The following is a 23,348-nucleotide window of genomic DNA, read 5'->3' on the forward strand; positions in this document are numbered from 1 at the left end:
TAGCTGTCAAGGTTCCTCCCCCACTCTGAACTCTAGGGTACAGATGTGGGGACCTGCATGAAAAACCTCCTAAGCTTATCTTTACCAGCTTAGGTCAAAACTTCCCCAAGGTACAAAATATTCCACCCTTTGTCCTTGCCGCTACCACCACCAAACTAATACTGGTTACTGGGGAAGAGCTGTTTGGACGCGTCTTTGCCCCCCAAAATACTTCCCAAAACCTTGCACCCCACTTCCTGGACAAGGTTTGGTAAAAAGCCTCACCAATTTGCCTAGGTGACTACAGACCCAGACCCTTGGATCTTAAGAACAATGAACAATCCTCCCAACACTTGCACCCCCCCTTTCCTGGGAAATGTTGGATAAAAAGCCTCACCAATTTACATAGGTGACCACAGACCCAAACCCTTGGATCTGAGAACAGTGAAAAAAGCATTCAGTTTTCTTACAAGAAGACTTTTAATAAAAATAGAAGTAAATAGAAATAAAGAAATCCCCCCTGTAAAATCAGGATGGTAGATACCTTACAGGGTAATTAGATTCAAAACATAGAGAACGCCTCTAGGCAAAACCTTAAGTTACAAAAAAGATACACAGACAGAAATAGTTATTCTATTCAGCACAGTTCTTTTCTCAGCCATTTAAAGAAATCATAATCTAACACGTACCTAGCTAGATTACTTACTAAAAGTTCTAAGACTCCATTCCTGGTCTATCCCCGGCCAAGACAGAATATAGACAGACCCACAGACCCTTTGTTTCTCTCCCTCCTCCCAGCTTTTGAAAGTTTCTTGTCTCCTCATTGGTCATTTTGGTCAGGTGCTAGCGAGGTTACCTTTAGCTTCTTAACCCTTTACAGGTGAGAGGAGCTTTCCCCTGGCCAGGAGGGATTTCAAAGGGGTTTACCCTTCCCTTTATATTTATGACACTAGCATTAGACTGTTTAGGACATTGCTTTGAGCTGTCTCTTTCTGGTCACAGGTGTACAGCAGTGTTGCAAAATATGCAATCTTCCTGGCTAAGCCAGACTCTTATTAGACCAAAGGAAAAAGGCGAGAGATGAGAAAAAGAGGAAATAAGGTAGTGAAGGAAAAGGACACATTTCAGGTGGGAGGAGACAAAGTGTGACATCCCAGGTGGTCATCTCTAAGGATTAGGATGAAGAAGGTCCTGGGTCTCAGGAGATGGTGAGGGTGGCAGCCAGGATAGTGAAGCTCACTCCAGGAACCAATTTTTCTCCCAAAGTCTTTCTTTAAGAACCCCAAAAGGAAGTGATGGGCGGAATAGCCCATCTCCTCATTATTTTGTCCATCAGTTAGACCTAATTTCAGACACATGTATTTTGATTCATTGATTTCTGGTCCTCTGCTCCTCATGTTTACCAGTCATAATCTTAACACAATCCTTGTATTATAACAACAGGCCTTTTTTCTTTTTACTAAATCAGTCTTTCCATCTTGCTTTTCCTATCAATGCTTGTTGTAATAGGCTATTGTGACATTTCATGAATTTTCACTTCTCATGGCTGCCCTCACAATTAGGGCAAATTTGTAGGCTTAATTATCACAACAGCAGTCAGTGCTCAGTTACAACTGGTTATTAATTACGGTAGACAGTTTATTATTGCCATTCTTGTTTTCAGATCAGTCTCTACCTCTTGCTCAGTGCGTTTCGGATCAAGCCCTTTTAAGTCAAGAAATAAACTCCCAGAGATTTTGGTGGGCTTTGGACTAATCCCAAAGTTTGTTTAATCTCTGAAAAGTGTTTCTGCCCAAATAGCATCATGGGGGTTCCATGTTTATTTTATGTCACTGATTTCTTGATTTCTAAACTGGCTCTGAATACATGTAAAAGAGAGTTTAAATATCATGTTACTTTACTTAGTTTAGGAAAGCCAAGTGTCAGCCCTACGAAGCTAGGAATCTGAAAGTCAAGTTGTGTTTTTTCTGGTTTGTGCATCATCAGTAATACAAATTGTGCAGGTAGGGCCCGGTTAACAAGTCCGTGGATGATGTGCAAGTCAGGATAGAATCCAGTGTGTTCTCCCTGAGCTGTCCAGTAGTAACTAGAGTAAAAAGTAGCAACACTTTTTTTTGGCTGCCTAGTAAGAAGATGTCACTCTGCATACACATAAGAAGGTAACATTTTTACAGTCAGTCTTCTGACTATTTTAACTGAAATTCTGTTTATCCAGATATACCTGATGTCTCCAAAGCATTTTGAGTAAATAATTCTGCATTATCCTAAGGAATCTGAGCTTTCACCCTTCTAGACTGGGCCTGTTTCCCCAAGTTCCACTCCACCTGTTGCCTATTTGGCCAGTAGTTTCATTTTTTTCTGATGATTTTCCGTTAATAGGCCGTGCAGAAGCTCACGAGAGAAAAGGAACTATCATATTAAATCGCCTCCTCTTTGATTCCTTTGGGAAGAGTCTACTTGCATGTGTCTCAGCTGTTCCTCCTTTTAGACCTATGATTACTGCCCACACGAACCTTGTTTTTCATTTTACTTGGTTTTCATCCGTTGAATCGTGAAACTGTTTATAGAAAATGTTTATTATGCTACAGAAGTTAACCCCCACATAATTTGAAGCTTCTTGCAATATGACATTATTCTTTTTGCATCTCTCATTATGGAGCATTGTCTCACAGGTTGACCATAGCATGTGGAGAGCGGCACCTGGGTGATAGAGAAAAAAATGTTTTTTAAAAAAATGCAAATTATTCTCAGTATCTTTTGCTGTGCAGCACAATGTTGCCACAGAATTATTTATATATCTTGTCATAGTGCAGTTTAAAAACTATGAATTCTATAGCAGTGGTTTTCTTTATATAAGAATGTTACAGATCGAGAATGACATTGTTACTTCTGATGGGGCAAACTCGGTGGTTCTTGACTCAGTGTGAATGTGGAACTTCAGCAGATAGTATTCTGCTTTGATTCCAATAAGCTACAGAGTTACCATACTACTTGATGGGCAAAGTCATTCATCTCTCTTGTGGCACAGACCATAAGACTGAATAATTAGTTGTTCCCACTTGCTCCACTAAATGAAACTAAAGTTAAAATCCTGGCAATTTATCTTAAAATCCTTCATGAAGTGGAAAGCTCTGATTCTTGGGAATGGTGCCTTTTGACATGAATATCTAGGTTTGGCAATGATTGAATCCTTAGAGAGCCTGGCTGAGGATGTAACCTACACAGTGTACGGGCCTCTGTATTGCCCAAGGTAAGTGTGGGCAATCTATGTTGCTACCTATCACTTACTGCTGATGGATAAATTCCTGGAGCAGTATGTATGCTGGATGTACAGATACAGAAACATCTGCTAACATACCCTTCAGGCTAAAAATAAAGATGTGATGGCAGCAAAAAATCAGTTTTTGTTTCCTTTTCTCTGCCCTCTTCTTTTGCTTTTTAGACTTCTTAATAATTCCTGTTGGTAGAATCCAGTTGCCATAGTACAGTAGGTTAGCTGCGCTGAGACCTAAAATCGTTCACTTGACTGTCTTTGGCTTTCAGCAACAGAAAGTTAATCGGAGTTTTGAAAAATACAGCAATCACACACGCTGGGCCTCTGTTGTGCTGACTTGTGAAATGATATGCTGACGGCAAGTGCTATTAATCACAGGGATCTTTGAGCATTAGAATTCTGCAGCAGTGGTAGAGATAGGCGTTTAGATTAGCAGCAGTGATGAGCAAAATGTACATGTGTGAAGAAATCTGAAATTAAAATGAAAGAAGGGCAGGAATCTGCTAATCCCTGGCCTTGCTGATTTAAAGTGTTGGGGCCTCAGTTTCATTGTATTTCAGTGCTAGCATTCTTAACTCTACTCAGTGTGTCTAGCATTTTATGCAGTATGTCCGAAGTTTGGGTAGATGATAACCAAGAGAACAGGGCACCATATTAATACAAATTAAATATTTTTTCCTTCATGTTTTAGGCTCACGGTGGAAGTGGAAATTTCAGTTGGTCCTATTCTAACCAGGCTGTTGCTACAGTAACAGTCAAAGGAGTCATGACAACTGGAAGTGATATTGGTGTCAGTGTTATACAGGCAAATGATGTTCAGAACCCACTGCACTATGGAGAAATGAAGGTAAACAGTATTTTCTCTGGTCACTTTTGAAAGTTGGCTTTAGCGGCTGTAGAGAAGGCAGGGAGAGAGGTCAGTCAAGGAGCAAAGTGTCTCTAAAACCACAATCCCTGGTCACATGTCCCATAGAATTCTGCGTCCATGCCCTGTGGCGGGCAAGTTGAGTCAGAGCTCACGCTACTGGTGGCTCCTCTCAGACTATCTCTTTAATTACTATTTTAATGTCTGTCCCAGCGATGAAATTTAGCCTGTCCTTTTACCTCCTCTCCCAGGAAAGGCTTTTCCCAGTTGAATTCTTTATGTTGAAAAAATAACACACACTTACTAGCTGCAGGCCAAGCAATTGGCCTGATAACCCTAAGTAAAAACACCTGTTTGTTTTCCCACAGAGCCTCTGCCAGAAACAGTTAGTTTGTTTTCCCCTTGTGTTAAATGATAAAAGATACCATCCAGGTGGATGGGCATTTCTCAGCAAGGATAGAAAGCCAGAATTTTACAGAATCCCACATGACAGACCCAGTTGAGCTCCAGATCCCAAAACAAGCTAAAACTGTGTTTAGAAAAGACACCATGATTACTTCTGTGGGTTATTGCTTCACACGGATACAGGGGACAAAAAAATATACCTCAGTCAGGAGGCATTTGGAAGCATTGGCCACCTCTCTGCAAACCCACACCCATTCTTACTGCTTTTCCAGAATAATCATTGCTTGGGGTAGTGACCTAGTGGGGGGGAAAAAATCTAGGAACAAGCATCGCAATCTACCTACAAGAAAATCTCTTGACAAGAAGTGGGGGAGCAGAAAATTCCCTACTTGATGCTTATGGTGGAGCTCCATGAATTTAAACACTTTTTCCTAGCATTTTTGCAGCTTTGGAAGTTTTCATTTGGGGGAACTTACATGGTGCCCTGTTCCTTAATGGAGAACTGGCCACTGTCTTTAAGTAATCCTGAAAAATAAACTGGTAAAAAATAAATTGAATGGATAAACCATATTATTTTATTTATTTATTTATTTTATTTTACAAAAGAGAAGTCAGTAGCCCCAGTTGTTCTGGTCAGATTCTAACCTGGGTAACTGCATTCTGCCTTCTTCAAAAACGGTGTTATTTTTCATTGTATTCGACTGTTGTGTGGCATTCTTGGTGCTCTTAGGAATACAGGCGGCCCCAGTCTAGCATGGCACGTAAGTATGTGCTTAACTTTTTAAGCTGGATTGGGGCCAAAATGGGCATACTCTTGTCTGTATCAGCCTCAGTGAAATTCAGCCTCTGAAGCATGAGCATGGCCTGAATGCAGGCTTTCGAAAAAGGCAGAGTAGAAGTATAGCTTTAAAAAGCTAAGCATTGTAGAGAGAACCTGAATTGAGGGGTAAAAGCTTGCTCCTGAACTCCAACAGTAGAAGTAAGAGATGGTGGTTGAGAGCTGCAAGTTTGTGTGTGGATTATTTGACTATTTTGAGACCTGGAGCCTGTATATTTGTGTACAATATGGTCATAAATAGAGAACTCCTCGCCTGGAATATGCTTATTTATGCCAAGCAATGAGAGACCCAGTCTGGCAAGCGAACCTTTCACCCTTACATCCAACTGAGAGTCTTCTTAAAAAAAAAAAAAAGAAGAAAAGAAAATTGCTGTCCATCTCCAAGAAAAGGTGGCAGTTGAGTTCGGAAGAGCATTTGTAGACTTGGAAGAGTGCACCTGCATAACAGGTGCATAGATATAATTTAGCAGCTGATGTGAAGTGAACTGATAAGATTAAAATTGCAGACACTGGTGACCCAAAATGCCTAACCGCTTTTATGACCTCCTGTATCCAGCATAGCTAAAATCCTGCAGGTTCTACATTGTACCTTTGTTTGCTTCAGAGCTCCTTTGGGCAAGAGTGTGAGAGAGTATGTGCTTGTCAGACTCTCCAATACTGTCCTGTAATGAAAAGAGAGCTATTTAAGCAGCCAGACTTTTGTTTGATATGACTGTGTTGGGAAAAATCTTTCGAAACAAAACTTGCTGGGTAAAATTGTATTTGCACCGGCTTTGCAGGGTGCAGCAGCTTGCTTTTAATGTATTTTAAGTTAACTACATCAATCCTACAAAATGTAGTTTAAATGGTCATTAAACATAGTGTTTAAATGTGTAAAAAGTGATGTTCTTCTGGCTGTTAAACCAGTGTTAAAGCAAGATGGGACCTACTTTACAATCTTTCTGTGACACTGCGCCCATATTATCTGTGTCCCAAAGATGTCACTTTTAGCAATATGACAGTTGCCTGCAGGAAGTTCAGAAATGATGTTTTTAATTAAAACTGTATTTCCAAATACAATTAAAAGTTTATAGATGGTAATAACTCAAAAAAATGCTTCTTACCATGCAAGCTTTTAGAGCAGTACACTGAGCAAACTGAGCATCATGTGAAGGTACTAAATATCTCTGCTAACGTGTTAAACGTTGTGTGTTCTGTTTGGAATAAATTGAAGTGTTTGGGGTAGGAGCTTTATCTGCTGACCTTGATAAGAAGTTATAAGAATAGTCATTTATGTTCCATGAGGATTGCAGTTTTAACACCATACCATATGGTCTAAATTTGCCCTGAAGCTTTTGGCAGATGGTTTAAAAAGTTAAAGATGCTGCAAATGAAAAGCTTTGATCACAGCAATGGTTATGAAGTGTTACAATCAGTCTGTGATGATTTCGTTAACATTAGCGAGAGGGTAACAAATCGGAGTAACAAACAAATACCATTCAAGGGCCTGCTCATCAACACTTCAGATAATGTCTTTAAACGTTCTGTTAATCATTTCAGATCATCTAGACTCCTAGGATCTGATGCTCCCTCTCTTACTTACACACATAACCCTTTTGATTTCAGAGGTGCATCTCACGTAAAGATTACCTGCATAAATAAAAGTTGCAGGATCAAGGGTGCTCAGTGCTTGGTATAGTTTGGGGTTTTTTGGTATTATAGCAGAAATCTCAGTAAGTAAAATGACAATCTCTTATAAATACACTATTGAAAAAAGACTCCCTTAATCAGAGTCTGTTAACATAGTTAAAGAAAAAATTAATATAAACCCCCACCAGCATTTCCCTCATACACTGCTGCCATCTCCTTTCTTGATCCAAAGCCCATTGAAACTGGTTGAAAGACTCTCTTTGACTTCAGTGGGATTGGCTCAAGCCCTTATACCAGTGGAACTTCAGCTCAGAAACTTCCTCTGTCGGAATCTGTGGCAGTATCTTATGCTTGGGGAGGGGGAGGTCCAATGTTTTAAAATGATCCCAGAATAAAATTGGCAACAGATTATAGAGTGCTTAAAAATAGGTGCAGGTTTCAGTGCACTTGTGAAAAGATCTCTAGACTGGCATTAGGGAACGCTTCTAGATGCTTCTTCGCGCCACCCTCTCCCTCCTCCCCCCCCCCATCAGTTTTGGGGAACAGCACTGGTGGGGCTCTGAACAGTTGTTCCTAGCCCTCTTCTCTCAGAGGGAAGCTGACTGTGGTGAGGTGTCCTTGGGAGGGGATGTTTGGGAGGAAAACATAATTAGTGAGTCTTAAACTTTCTTTCTAGTTCCTTATGTAGCTGTGTCTTACCTCCTTGTTTTTTCTTGTCTGTCTCAGGTATATGTAACTGAACCTAGGGGCATGGAGTTCACGCCGTGTCAAGTTGAAGCACGTGTGGGTCAGATACTGGAGCTGCCCTTGAGGATTAATGGCCTAATGAATATTGAGACCAGTGAGATGGTCACACTCAGCGATTGTTCACATTTTGACTTAGTCGTGGAGGTAGAAAACCGCGGCGTCTTCAAACCACTCCAAGGTGAGTTTAAAACACAAAACAAAACAAAAAAAAAAACCCTATGTATTTAGTTCAGGTTACAAGACAAATAGAGATATTACAAATGTAAATCATTTACCTACTTGTAATGGCCTATTTTAATGGATTCATGGCAGATAACTAGAGAGATGTCCAACGGCAAATACAGAGACCATAGTAGTCCAAGATTTCTGTATATTGAAGATGCCTATTTTCTTTTTTATGGAGGAGCATTTTTATTTCTTTGTCTTTTAATATTTAAGGATACCAAAATCTCTGGCAACAAATAAGCTGAGTACGCTGAGGAATGTTCAGACTCACATACGCTCTGCTCTACCCCAGACCTTTCCACTGTTTTTTCAAAGTCCTTGTTGTAACAAACCTGATGGTTTCCTCACCAGAGATGATCAGTTAAGTCAGGTTTTGGGGAGGCACGTTGGCTGATGGGAAGATACCAAACTCTTTCACTTATGATACCTTGCCCAAATTTGCATAAAGTTCCCTTTTCAGTTCTATTAAGCCGTTCACCCATCTGATTGTTTGCTTGTTTTCTGGGAGAAATGGGGGCCGAGGATAGCAATTTCTTAAATTCCATTCACTGCAGTCATTGGAGCAGGGCCAAAGTACTGTCCTTCTGAAGCTTACTATTTTAAGCCGTGCATTTCCTCAGGTGCTTCCCTAGCTGTTTCCACCATTATAGCACTTGTCTGACCAGAATATGGAATGTGCAAACTCTTCTAAATTTGCCATTAGTGAATCCTTCTGCACTAACAGGCTGAGCAACTTTATTGTCATCTGGTGTCTGCTGGACCTTGCACCCACAATCCTTTGTTAGCCTGCTTCTTGTTAGTTCTTCCTTGTGTTGTATTATTGAGCCAGCCAAAGCAGTTATTGTTAGACTTACAGCATCTGCTTGCTGAAGAGGCAGCTCTTTTAAATGTCATTCTACCTAGTTTGTATATGTACCTTAATTGCCATTGTTCTGTTAAAAAAATCCAGTCAAACTGAAAAAAGGAGAGCGAAGAAAAGAAAACCCCACAAAACACCTGGGTCAGCAAACAGACACATGCCATGAAACTAGCAACTTAGTTTCCCCTAGATAAAACTTAATCATTAACTTGAGTTTAGGTAATACATCATGCTCTGTGCATTTGTTTTAACTGTGCATTTGTTTTAACTGTGCATTTGTTTTAACTGTGCATTTTATTTTGGCTTAATTACAAGCCAGTTTCAATTTAGAACAGCAGGGAAAAAATACTCTGCTAAAAGAAAGAGCAAATTATATTACTCTGTATCCCAAAGAGAAGACTAATGTCCTTTTAGCAAAATTTGGAAGGAAAAGAAGTTTAATAAGTTTGTGTGTTTCATAAGGTGACAGTTTTGAGGCTAATGACAATACATTATTTAATAGAACTATGGGTATTGCATTTCCTCCATTCAGTCACTGAAATTATCTGTACATATTCCCTGCATATTTCTAGCACAAAAGTAATACTGTCAAGAAAGCTATATTAAAATCTGTATTAACGTGTCTCGCTTATTCTCCCCAAATGTTTACTCTAATTTGTTTGTTTGTTTTTTGACAGGGAGACTTAAGCCAAGTTCTGATTTTTGCAGTGGAGTCAGAGTGAAAGCTGAGGCACAAGGATACACGACACTTGTTGTTAGTTACACTCATGGTCAAGTCCACCTTAGTGCTAGCATCACCATTGCTGCCTACCTACCGCTAAAAGTACGCCTGTAGTAAAATATTCTCTTTAATTGCTGGTCTTAAAACAGTCTACTTTTGAAAATTCATTTAACTCCTAACTGAGATTTGATATTATGTGCTAGTATATGAAAATGAGATAGTCCATTGACTTGGGATGTCCCAATTCAGGTAATCATGTCTCTTAAGCACTGCTTAAGTACTTTTCTGAATCAGTGCCAATACTTACTGCAAGCAGTTTGATTTCTGTGCCACGACTTCCCTGATGTCTTTGAGATGTTTCTTGTCCAAATCAGTGCTCCAATCCAAACAAAGGACTTGGTAGAATTCTGTAGTAGGTTAGTGCACTGTATTTCTGTTTCTCCTTAGTTCAGAAATGAAAACAAGTTTGGTGCTATCTGAAAACAATCACAGATAGACAGGACTCAAGAAAAGACCTAGGACTAGGGGATACTGTCAGCATGAGTGTTGATTTGCTGGCAGAGTGGTGCATATAAAAACACATAAGAACAGCCATACTAGGTCAAACCAAATGTCCATCTAGCCCAGTATCTTGTCTTCCGACAGTAGCCAATGCCAGGTGCCCCAGAGGGAATGAACAGAACAGGTCATCATCAAGTGATCCATCCCCTGTCGCCCATTCCCAGCTTCTAGCAAACAGAGGCTAGGGACATTTCATGTGAGAGTAGGAGAACTTGGGTGCACATGCTGTTCAGACTATTCCTGTTTCTAGCTAGTTTTGCTAGTCCCTAACTTCCATGAATATTAAGTTTGCCCACAGTCATCTCCTCTTCAAAAAGGAAATATAAAAAGCACAGTAAAGAAGCAAAGGCAATGTATTGCAGATCTCAATAACAGTAATATAAAATCCTGGGAGATGAAGGTGCTATTAGGTGAATTAAATAGAGAAAGTATGCTGCTAAATGATAACACATAGTACAAGGTTTATAAAGGGATCTGGACTTGTCAATCAGTTCAAGAAATTGAATCTTTCTGAACTCAGATAAAATATTTTTCTCCAAAATGTAACTGTTGAATTAGTTAGTTACTCATCAGTAAACTTCGAAGTGGTGGGAGGTTCAAACCCTTCCTTGTATCTAACTGTCTGTTTAAAATGATTAACAATTGGCCTAATAAGCTATTAATGAGAGCAGTCACAATTGCATGGCCACAGCAGTAGGTAGAAGCAAGCATAGCTTATTACCCCTTTAGTCATAGCACATAAAACTATTATTTGGGAAAAAGGCAGAGTCTGGTGGCCTGTATATTCTGTGGAACTGAATATTTTTTTTCCTTGCAAACAATGAAAATGTGACAGGTGTTTCACCATTGGACAGGTTACAAAGTGAAATAAGACCCTCATTTAAAAGATAGTGTTCACAAGTCCAAGAAATGATTAAGAAGCATAGGACAGTGTGTCAGCTTCATGATTAGATGCCAACGACTGAATCCACAGAGGCTACCACTGCTGCATGTTAGGATAGTAGTGTTTCAGAATCTGGAATAAATCAATTTTCTTATGTCTAATGATGATTTCACTTTAAAAGATAACATTCTGTCCAAGAGTTGTTTCTGCAGCATTGATCAGAGTAAAAGAAATCTTGTTTCACCAGTATGGAACTAAAACACTAATTTTGTGTTTCATCCCCAAGGCTCATTGTAGAGATTTATGGACAAGGGCAAGTTCTGTCCAACAATCTGAAAGTGGGGATCAATTTAGAAATACACATTAGTAGTCTTAACCCAGTATACTTAATTAACATAGTTAAAATAAAATAAGAGCCCGTTTGCTGCTGTGTCCCACTGCCATCCCTTGAACTCTGCTTTGCCTTTGCCAATAATCATTCCATCTTCTTAATTACTGGCTATATTTATTGCAATTTTACTTTTATAAAGTATTCTAAATTCAGCTCCGAGTACTACATAAAAAAACCTAACTCCCAATACAGTTTTATAGGGCAAAGATGCCATAAATTTTCAGTTCAGCAGCTATGAACTAGGTAAACTGTTGGGTGTTTGAAGACTGAACACAGCACAGGTAGTAAATTCGAAAGATTAAATTGACATGTAAGAGTTTATACAAGTGAATATAGGTATTGTATTAACAAGGGGATGGGGAGTCCATTCAACTGGGAAAAAGTTATATGAATTACATCAGTTGAAGAATGAGTGTTTCATTTCTTGGTGTTAAAATACACAGATTGAGATTACAAAGTGGAATACACCAGGTTTGGGGAAATTAACAGAAGCAATAAATGGATTCCATATCAGATCAAAGAAGTCTTTTTTTTTTTTTTTTTTTTTAAAAAGAGGAGATCCTTGCACATCTTTCAGACAGGAGGATGTTGAGATATCCAGAACAGAATAAAAGATCTTCTCTCCCATTGAGTTAAGATATTAGTTATTCATTAGAAGTAGTCCAGATATGACATTAGTGCTTCCCTTCTGGAGCAATGAATAAAAGGGACATGGGTATATGGAAGGGGGAGGATAGACAACTTTAGGGATTACTCTGTTATCTTTTCATTATTAGCCAGTGCTTAGATAGCACTGTGACAGGGCCTTTAGAAAGAACTTAGAACTGTGTTTTTCAAGCAGTGATCCATAGTACCGTTCCTTGTTGTTACCATCTGAATAATGAAATATTTTTATGTGTAAAAATGCAGGGGTGAGACATTGGGAGGAGTTGTCTTCCATTAAAATGTCTCTTACGAAGTGGTCCACAGAGCGAAAAAGTGGAAGAATCCCTGCCATAAGACGACAAATAGTTAGGAGCCAAGAAGGACAGAGCAAAAGCACATGAATGAATAAACTTTACAGTTTTGGCAACATGTGGATGTCTGTGCAATGAAAATAACCTATGAGGGTTGAGTGAAAATTAGTCTGTGCCCAGCTTTTATAACCATGTCCCTCAAACCAGCATGCATGAATTTTCACAGAAAGTATTGAACCATCCTATGTCCAGATCAGTCTTGGTCTGTCTTACTAACATCAGGTTGTAGAACACTTGAAACAGATGATTCTTTGTGTATTAAAAATGTCAAACCAATTTCTGCGTTTATTTTCACTGCAGGCAATGTCAATGAGATGGGCTAGGATTTAAATCCGTGCAGAATTAGTTCTAGTATTCCTGTAGGCTTTTGAAGTGAGACCTTTGTTTCATTTAGTAGGGTAAATAAAGTCAGGGTGTAAAATGAAGGTTCTGAAGAAAGGCTGTACCTGGGAGATTAATCAACCTGAAGGGTCTCAAAAGATAGAGGGTGAAATCTGGTCTTATTTAAATCAATGAGAAGATTGCCATTTACTTCAGTGGGACCAGGATTTTACTCAGAATCTCTTCCTCCTGGAGTAGCTCAGTTAATATAAGAGGGGGAGATTGGAGAATTATCAATAGAAGGAAAAACAGAGTTCCTGAGGCACTGTGGGCATAGTCCTAATGAGCTAAGTTTGCTTTTAATTGTTGATAATCATTTTAATACTCCTGTGTTCTGAATTAACCATATTTATAAAAGTTTTGGGAGAACAGATCATCGGCTAAACAGAAATGATGATAATCAAATGGCTCTTCCACAGAGAATGAGAAAAATGTCACATAAACTATGGTCACCTGATAGATTTCAGTATAAAATATATATATAATATGTATGTATGTATGTATATATATGTCATGGTATATATGCATGAGTATAACTTTTGTTCATTTCCAGACTATAGATCCTTCTTCTGTTGCCTTGGTAACTTTGGGTTCTTCCAAAGACATGTTGTTTGAAGGTGGACCCAGACCATGGGTACAAGAACCTTCAAAATTCTTTAGGAACATCACTGCTGAAGATACAGAAAGTATTGGTTTATCTTTATTTGGGCCTCCAACATCTCGGAATCATTTCCAGCACTGGGTTAGAGTATCTTGCAAAACCCTGGGAGAACAAGTAAGTACCAGAAGGTATTTATGTTGTTCTCTCTCAAATCCTGGGTAGAGTAATTGAGAAGAGAAACCAGATTGATTTATGATAAAGTATAGCCTCCAAATGATTAACAGCTTTTGTAATAAGCCAGTATGGAACTTGAATAAGTACATGACTGCCTGTTGCTTATGAACTCTGTTTAGTCTGGTATCAGTCAAGAGTGAAGCATTTTTGAAATTGTTATAAAGATTACAATGGCTTTATTGTAGTATGAAGCCAGTTCATAGTAACCTTATATCATGGAAGGTATTAGAACAGATAAATCCTTATAGCTGCCATTGAATGTATTTACCATGAATACGATAATTGCAAAAGGTTATTTTAAGAAGAGACTGAACTCTTTAGTCTAACTTGCCATACTGGACCAAACTAATCCTTGGTGTAGCTCCATTGACTTGAATAAATATCAGTAAGGAGGCCCCAAGTTCTCTCCATAGTGTACCAGTCTGGTATGCCACTTATTCAGTCTATTACGGGAAGGTGCCCAGCTCTTATGCTCAAAGATTGGGTACACACACAGCCAAGATCCATTAGCACTTGTTTCTGCAATATGTAGTAGAAGTGAATTCCCCTGCCTGCAGATACTGTTCAATTTGTATATTGCCTTGCTGTGGTCTACATTTTGACCAGTTATCTAATCATCTTCCAAGGGCTATTAACTACCCAATGTAGCTGGCATCCCAAAGTGCATACTGCACAAAACCCAGTTGAATCTAGCAGGGTTAGTCCAAAAGAAACAGTTTCTTGCTGTTACCTCCAAATTGAGGACTCTTGTAACAAAATATAATTCGGAACCTTCATGACTCAGAAATGGTCACATTTGAATGGCATTGCAATAATTCTCACCAATAGCTGATAGGGATTATTCACAGACAGCCAACAAGGGGAAAACCCAAGGTGCCTGTACTTAATTCAGTCTGATATTATCATGTGAGAGAGCGCTGTGGGTAAAAAATGAAAAAACAAATGCAGTTTTTAAAGCTGCTGAAATGGCTACAGGACCTCCAGCCCAGTTCCCTGTTGGCTTCCTTTCCCTCCTATGAGAGAGTGAGCCCAGATGACTATCTTTATAAGCTCTGAAAGCTGCCTTCTTGTCAGTTTGGTGAGATAGTAATGACTATGAAAAGGGACTGAGAATTTGAGCTTTGATAATGGTCTGGAACAGTGTTTAAAATAAATGTATCCTCTTCACTTGTCTGTCTGTGGTATAGAATGTGATTGGGGCATGAACTCATGAGCCCTTCATATCATATCTTATTTATTCTTTCTCGACACCAGAAAATAACAGAGATGCCTCAAGCAGGATAGTTGTACCTGTAAAATATACCTGCACTCAGTTGTTCTTTGCTTTCATCTACCTTGTTGACTTTCCCAAATGTTATACAGGTGATCGCCTTAACAGTTGGAAATAAGCCCACAGTTACCAACCCTTTTCCAGCCATTGAACCAGCCGTTGTGAAATTTATCTGCGCAGCCCCTTCCCGACTCACTTTGACTCCTATTTATGCAAATCCTCAGCTTGACCTATCCTGCCCTTTGCTGCAACAAAACAAGCAAGTGGTAAGTCTGATAATGACACAGGAGCAATCCATTCATTTCACCTCTAAAAGGCAAAGTGTGCTTCCATGTGGCAATATCCCGAAACAGGCGTGCTCACAGGCTGCAAGAGCAGTGATATTGAGCACCTATGTTCTGACCGACCAGCACTAGTTCCAACTCCACCCGTGCTAGGAGCAAGAATAATCAGAGTGTAGGGGTATTAAAGGGATTGTTCCAGTGTGTGTATAGGGGCCATACCAGGTAATAGGATGTGTGTGCAAAACTATGTGGGTCATGTCCTCTGACCCCCAAGTGTCCCTGTCAGAGGGCCTCTCAAGTGACGTCTCCTAGGATTTCATGGGTCATCTGGGATAAGGACAGGGGAACTCCTTCCTTGTATGTACTCTCTGCTATGCATGGGTTTCTTGCGAAATTTGATTCTGTTCTGTTTCCTTCTCCTGACCTCCCAGTTGTTCTTGGTGTGTATTTGATAACATCCTTGTTTTGTATTTTTGTTTGAAAACTTAATGTAAACAACATGCAGGTCAGCTACCCTGTTTATCTGACTTTAAACAAAAATATGTCTTTGACAACTGTTTCTGGGTACAAAAAGTTGTTCCTCATACCCTTTGATTCTAATCTGGATGGTCCAAGTTTATTGTATCCATGGAACCAGATTTTAAAATGCTTGCAAGTATGCACATGTGCCTAACTTGTGTAGGTGTAACTGTTTGTGTACAAATATTTACATGTGTGCATGAATTAGCGTGGGAGAGAGTGTTGTGCATTGAATTTAGGCGTATGTGAAAGTGCATACATGCTTGAAAATCTGGCCCAGAATACATAGGCAATGTTTATTTGGCGGTTATGCCAACGTTAAGGACGTATGACTCCATCATCCAAATGAGTAAAACTTTGTGCTCCCCTGCTAGCATGCGATATTCATGGCATCCTAGCATCAGCATTCATAAGTACAAAACATTTTAGTTGCACAAAATTAGAAGTCATGCCTTTATATGTAACTTTATATATTTTCTTTGTTGTCTTTTTTAATGTCTTGCGGTAGATATTTTGACATTTTATAAAACAGTTTGAGGTTGAACAGTTGTCACAAACTCCTCAGGCATCAGACTTGCAGTTTATATCATCTTAGTAGCCCTTGGAAAGATTTATAACCCTGAAATGCATCTTGTGTGTAATAGCAAGTTAATATCTCCAGACCCCTTTGATTTTTCAGAATCCAGAGACTCCTCAAGTGTTTTATAAGTAGACTCATTGGCACAAAAAAAAAAAAAAATTGAAGTACAATCTAACATGGCTTTTCATTGGTGGCTGGTTTACCATTACTTTTCTTATGAAATGTTCTGATGACAAAACTTTACCTTAAAAATCTCATAAAAGTGATGTCTTTGTTCGAAAGTTGCCATTCTGCTGCACATAACTGTTTTTCAGGGATCAAAATGGGATCCTAGCAAAATGGGATCCCCTCCAAATTATTATTTTTTTTTTCCTTTTCAGGTTCCTGTTTCAAACTATCGCAATCCGGTATTGGACTTGGCTGCTTTTGACCAACAGGGGCGTAAATTTGATAATTTCAGTTCCCTTGGTATTAATTGGGAATCAACAAAAGTTTCCTTAGCCAGCATTGAGCCCAGTATGCCGATGGAGCTGTCTCTAAAAGAGGATGGAAGTGGTCAGAAGAAAATGCATGGTACAGATCACTTAAGATTATGCACTATGTTGTTTGGAGGAAAACTGGGTTAATTACAATTAGTTATGTTTATGCTAGAGAGGGGTGGGCAAACTTTTTGGCCCGTGGGCCATTTCGGGATGCAAAACTGTATGGAGGGCCAGGTAGTGAAGGCTGTGCCTCCCCAAACAGCCTGGCCCCCACTCCCCCGCCCTGCCTGCCCCCCTCAAAACCCCCGACCCATCCAAACCCCCCCCCCCCCCCCGCTCCTTGTCCCCTGACCGCCCCCTCCCGGGACTCCACTTCCTATCTAACCTCCCCCGCCACCTCCCTGGCTGCCCCCCCCCAGAATCTCTGCCCTATCCAACCGCCCCCTGTTCCCCGTTCCCTGACTGCCCCCTGGGATCCCCTATCCCTTATCCAACCCCACAGCCCCCTTACCATGCCACTCAGAGCAGCATGTCTGGCCACAGCACCACTCGGCTGGAGCCAGACGCACTACCCTGCGTGAGTGGGCAGCCCCGCCACCCAGAGCGCTGCCCGCACGGGGACAGGGGGAAAGGGGCCGGGGGCTAGCCTCCCAGGCCAGGAGGTTGGGGGCCAAGTAGGACAGTCCCACAAGCCGGATGTGGCCCATGGGCCGTAGTTTACCTGTGTGCTAAAGCCAAGAAAATGGAGTTCTATAATCTGACCTGCAAAACATTCAATCAGCTTTAATTTTTTAAAGCTTGTTTTCTAACTGGGTGTAAAATTTTTCCAAGAGAAATCTGTATGTAAAAAAGAAAATCCTTGGCTGTTTAAAAATGTATAAAATGAAAGTGGAAAATATGTTGAGCATTAATTTTAAATGGCCATAACCTCCCCTCTCCTTCTGCCATGCAGCCTGATAAATATGACTTCATTGGGGGTGCTTTAAGCTAAAATTTAGTAAACAGCTCTTCCTGTTGTAAATCTGTCATTTTGTTTTTGTTTCAGGCTTGCAAACTGTTCAAGTTCATCACGAGTCTGGAACAACTGCTGTCTCTGCTACTGTGACAGGATACCAGCAGTTTCATCTCAGTGCAGCCAAAGTGAATATACCGGTACTTTGAAGTATAATTTACTCTCTGCTTTTCCCATAGTGCCCTAATGAGGATTGCCCTATATATTCATTTTCTTGCTGCATTATGCTTAATTGGTTTAAAAATAATAAGATAACCCTTTATTAACATCTTCCCAAGACAGAACCACATCAATCTATTTGTATAATGTCCTCAGTTGTTTTATTTTTCTTTATTCTTAGTCATTTAACTACCTTAAATATAACTGGTTCTTTTTTCACAATCTGGGTAAGAGGATTATAAAGAATTTTCATACTTTATTTCACTTAATTTTCTTTGATTCAGGGTTTTTTGTGGATTGGTGAAGCTTTGTCAGGTTGTCCTTCACTAAAGCAACCATTTGCTTGATACAACCATCGTTGGGGAAACAAATGTATTCAGGATTTAGTTGCAAAATAGAGCAGAAAGTTTCAGCCTCTACAACTCTGACACATTGATGATTGTCAGACTGTATCTCTGTAGTTCGGCTTGACTTGTGTCTGTTAGAGCAGTGAGGTTAATGTTTGTATAGTACCAGCCGTGTGCCAGCTAGGGGATGTATATAGATACATAAAAAGCCATAGTACCTGCCTTGAAATGCTTAACTAAGTAGACAGTTTATAAACACAGGGAAGGGTGGCAGCAAAAAGCAGTCTCAATAAGCAGTGAAGTCTGACTCAAATTAGTGGCTTAATTTTTGAAAAAATATATATTTTTAAACTGGAGAAGGGAGGGTTGTGAGCATTTCCTTGTGGGATTGGCTAGGACTTGTACGCAGCAAGTTACTAATTTACAAAAACCAAATCCAAACAAACCAAAAGAACCCTGAATCACATATCATTTGTCTTGGAGATCTAATTACTTGTGTAAAATAAATTAAACAGTGTTAGGGCTTTGCTAAAAAATTTTTCTAAGTGGTTCTTTGAAAACCCTGCTAAGGGCATACGTGTATGTAGGATTCAAGCAAAGTGCAGAATTTATTGCCCGGGAGACTGAAGTTATCTTAGCTTATAACATATATTTGGACAGCAGTCATGTGAATTCCTCCCTGCTTTGTCAGTATGCCCCAGCTCTGCTCTGGAGGTGAGATCCTGTAGGAGTGGGAGGATAATCAGAATTGCCATTCGGTCCTTGGCTCTGCACTGAGATTGCCAGCAAGGATCCCAATTTGTTCCAGTTGGGAAGTTGTTTTGTATCATGTGGGCATGTGCCCATCTAGCAATTAGACTGAAACTAACTCTTGGAAGCCATCCGATGGTAATGATTCTTTTTGTTCATGATTACACAGAACTAGATTTAAATTGACATAGAGAGTGAATGGGTCTGTCTCTCTTTTTCCCCTGACCTATCCAGTCCCTCTTCTATAACTTCTGTAAGGAAAGTGGAGTGGTATTACTATATGATCCTTCAAATTCTACCTTATTTTAAGACAAACAAATAACAATTGCCATATATTTCAACACCAAACATCAGGTAGGCAGTCTGAGAGATCGACAGATACCTAGAAATAGTAACTTTGTAGAATTTTTCTTTACGAGTTTGGAAAATTCTACCTTTTTTCCCAAATATGCAGGACTGATTTCTTGGCTATCCTTTCCATAGAACACCCACTCAAAATGACTTCAGACATCTGTAAGGTACCAGGATTTGGCTTTCGTTCATTTTGAATTCCAGATCTGGGAGAAACCTGTATTTTGCAAAGGCAAAGATTGGTTACACAGTCAGTTTCCGCTGGTCAGACACATACATCAGTAATTTAAATGACAGAAAATATTGATTTGTTTGCTCATTCCTGTTGCAGCATGAACATTATGGCAAAGAAAGCTGGCACTTTTTTTTTTCCCCCCTTAAAAACAAAAAAACCCCAAACAAATATCTTGTTAATAGCTATGCTTATTAAGATGTCTTGATTGACTGTCCTCTCTTTAAGTAAAGCACCCAAGTGTTTCATTGTGGATGACATCCCTCTCTATATTGAGCAAAATAATTTAACTAATTGGGTTGAGTGGGGATAAAATACTTAACTTCCCCTGAAAAGGCTGCTCTGCATTTTTCCTGCTTAACCTAATGTCATTGGGATCAAATGATTAGACCAGGTTCTGTAGTACAATTTTATATAGCGGTTATGTACTTGCAAGTAATTGTGGGTTGATTTTATTTTATTTGTTGATTTTTGTGGATAACTTTTGTGTAATCCTGAAAAGGAAATGTGGAAGGACAAGACAGACTGAACGCTATCGTCAGAATTCTATCTAAACTTGGAACATCAGCCTCCAAAATGTCTTTGGTGATCTAATAAGCCCTACACATTTATGTCAATCATCGTAAATTAATCCTTCCAAGCCCTTAATGCACAGGCCTAGGCTCTTTGTCTTGCCCTTTGGGCCTAATGCAGAAAACTGCAGCATGCATTGTGTACCTCTGCATACATAACAGATAAGCAACTCCATCTGTACCTTGATTGTTGGAGACATTCTCTTACCTAACCTCCACTTCCATTGTCCATTTAAGTATCTGGGTAATCCATCCTTCCCTACATAGAGGAATAACTGACTCTCCTCTGGCTTTTAATTGTATGCTACCCCAATTGATCACTAGTCTGCATTATTCCTTTCAGTATGAACCTCTTATCCCTGTGTCTGCCACTATTGAGCTGATACTTGTAGAAGATGTGAAAGTGAGTCCTAGTGATGTTACAATCTACAATCACCCTGATGTCAAGGTAAATAATTTTCTTACTAATTATTTTGATTTATATCTGGGGGAAGGTGGAGTGTCACAAACACTCAGAGAGTAAGTGTATTACAGTTTTGGCAATGTACTAAAAAGATGTAATCCCACATGTTTTTCCCCTTTGCAGGCAGAGCTGCTCATCAGAGAGGGTTCTGGATATTTTTTCATCAACACCAGTGTTGTAAATGTTGTAAAAGTGGCTTATCAAGAAGCTCGAGGCATTGCTTCGGTGAGTGGAATAATACTTCAGTGTATTTATTTTAATGATCTGAGTATGCTAATCTCATTGTTCAGTGTTGCCTTTTTGGTATGGTGAGAGATAACAGCTTGTTATAATTCATAATAAATTGTACTGTTAACAAATTATGAAGAGGAGGGAAGCACTTACTAAGAGATTGTAAAAATCCTTTGATTTTTCTTTCCTGTTGGTGCCTTTCCATTTTCTATTATCATACCACATTTGACAGCAAGATCTAGTGAGTAGCTTCTTGCACTCTTTACGGTCAAGATCTGTTAATGGTGCCCATATATTGTCCATCCTTTTGGTTAGGAAACAGCGGGGGAGTTTTAGTTTTGCGTGGCAAGGACATAAGGAAAAACTTGACACTAACATTTGACAGTAAATGCTCTTTGTAGGTGAAGTGTTCTCTTGTAATAGTTTCTGATTGTGGAATATTTTCCAGGTATTTTATTTGTGCTAATTTGTTTTTGTTATCATAGTAGGTCTCTTCCTACAACATAAATGACTTAGCTGGTACAAGCATTTTTGTCCTTTAAAACAAAAAACAAAGTAAATTTGTCAGATTTAAATATTTATAGTTGCTGTTTAAAATCTGTTCTTCCTTTTATAGAGCTGTTATGAGACTTTCTGTAGTGCTGTTCATTGAGGTCTAAAGATGAGATTTTCAGATATGCTCGGTACTGGCCTGACTCTACTCTCACGGAAGTTGATGGCAGTTTAAGTGGTTTTGTAAATCCGAGCCTAAATGCTTCCCAGATAAATGAGACCTTCATGGAGAGGTCCAGAGTTGAACTTCATGAGTGTTTTGTCCTTGTCCTTTCCATGGTAAAGCAGTCTGTGTCATGATTTTTGCCCATGATCTAGAAATTATTCAGGTGTTACTATAACCAGCATTAGGTCCTGATTCAGTGAACACTCATGCATGTGCTTCATTTTAGTACCATGAGTAGCACCATTGATTTAAATGGGCTTAGTCATGGTAGTAAAGTTAAGTGTGCGCTGCGGCAGTCAAAAAAGCGAACAGAATGCTGGGAATAATTAAGAAAGGGATAGATAATAGGATAGAAAATATCATGTTGCCTCTATATAAATCCATGGTACACCCACATCTTGAATACTGTGTGCAGATGTGGTCGCTCCATCTCAAAAAAGATATATTGGAATTGGAAAAGGTTCAGAAAAGGGCAACAAAAATGAGAGATGGAATGGCTTACATATGAGGAAAGATTGATAAGACTTGGACTTTTCAGCTTGGAAAAGAGATGGCTAAGGGGAGATATGATTGAGGTCTATAAAATCATGACTGGTGTAGAGAAAGTAGATAAGGAAGTGTTGTTTACTACTTCTCATAACACAAAACTAGGGGTCACCAAATGAAATTACTAGGCAGCAGGTTTAAAACAAATAAAAGGAAGTATTTCTTCACACAACCCACAGTCAGCTTGTGGAACTCCTTGCCAGAGGATTTTGTGAAGGCCAAGACCATAATAGGGTTCAAAAATGAACTCGATAAGTTCGTGGAGAACAGGTCCATCAATGGCTATTAGCCAGGATGGGTAAGAATGGTGTCCCTAGCCTAGGTTTGCCAGAAGCTGGGAATGAGAGATGGGGGATGGATCCCTTGATGATTACCTGTTCTGCTTATTTCCTCTGGGGCACCTGGCACTGGCCACTGTCAGAAGACAGGATACTGGGCTAGATGGACCTTTGGTCTGACTCAGTAGGGCCATTCTTATGTTCTTATGTGTATACCGGTTTGCAGGATTGGAGACTATCTCCTGAATGGCAATATCTTCTTTCAGGGTACTTACAGGGGTCTGCAGGCAATCAGTACAGAATACAGTTGGTACACTTTGAGGGAAAATGTGCCACTCTCCATTTACTTTATTATGTCAAGAATTATCCATTCAATGTTTTAATCTGAAGATGGAGTACAATAAATTATAACAATAAAAAATGCACCATACTAGAGATACAAATGTTTATTTTAAAAGGCGCAGAAGGTAGACTTGGATAATAGTAGAGAAATGCACTTATAAATGCATTTCAACAACTTGCTTTTATTGTAATAATAAAACTAGCGACATGGCAGACATCCTACCCTTATTTCAACACATATTGCCATAACTCTAGCAATCTGTATCTTTTTCCACGCTCTGTCAGTCCAGCTTTCTGTTATGATTTTTCATTGTATACATCCATAAATCAGTGCTAATGTGCCTTCGGAAAGAACACATTCAGAACTAGAAATGCCAATTGATCAGATCCCTTCCTATTCTCCTAAATATTTGTATAAAAGAAATATATATATTAATTGGGTGATGATAACTCGTCACAATTCCTGGCTGTTGCTCTGGCGAGTTGGACTGGATTTTTGCAGCAGATGGCATGTTTGGCACTTTTCAAGGAATAATTAACTGTCTTTTCTTCCTTAATCTCTTACACAGGGATGATGACAATGCTCCCAGCAGTTCTACAGTC

General features: G+C 39.4%; 1 protein-coding gene across 1 annotated transcript in view; it reads left to right on the top strand.

Moving 5' to 3' along the window:
- Window positions 1-23,348, top strand: part of NUP210 (nucleoporin 210) — a 118,483-nt gene that overhangs the window by 47,603 nt on the left and 47,532 nt on the right. Inside the window, exons 12-20 of the mRNA XM_048858458.2 lie at window positions 3,945-4,100; window positions 7,717-7,915; window positions 9,499-9,644; window positions 13,328-13,549; window positions 14,972-15,145; window positions 16,643-16,835; window positions 17,790-17,896; window positions 20,511-20,615; window positions 20,754-20,855. Of these exons, the coding sequence (XP_048714415.2) occupies window positions 3,945-4,100; window positions 7,717-7,915; window positions 9,499-9,644; window positions 13,328-13,549; window positions 14,972-15,145; window positions 16,643-16,835; window positions 17,790-17,896; window positions 20,511-20,615; window positions 20,754-20,855 (1,404 nt within the window). The remainder of the gene's footprint in view (window positions 1-3,944; window positions 4,101-7,716; window positions 7,916-9,498; window positions 9,645-13,327; window positions 13,550-14,971; window positions 15,146-16,642; window positions 16,836-17,789; window positions 17,897-20,510; window positions 20,616-20,753; window positions 20,856-23,348) is intronic.

The sequence above is a fragment of the Caretta caretta genome, chromosome 7 (genome assembly GCF_965140235.1).
Source record: "Caretta caretta isolate rCarCar2 chromosome 7, rCarCar1.hap1, whole genome shotgun sequence".
Taxonomy (NCBI): Eukaryota; Metazoa; Chordata; order Testudines; family Cheloniidae; genus Caretta; species Caretta caretta.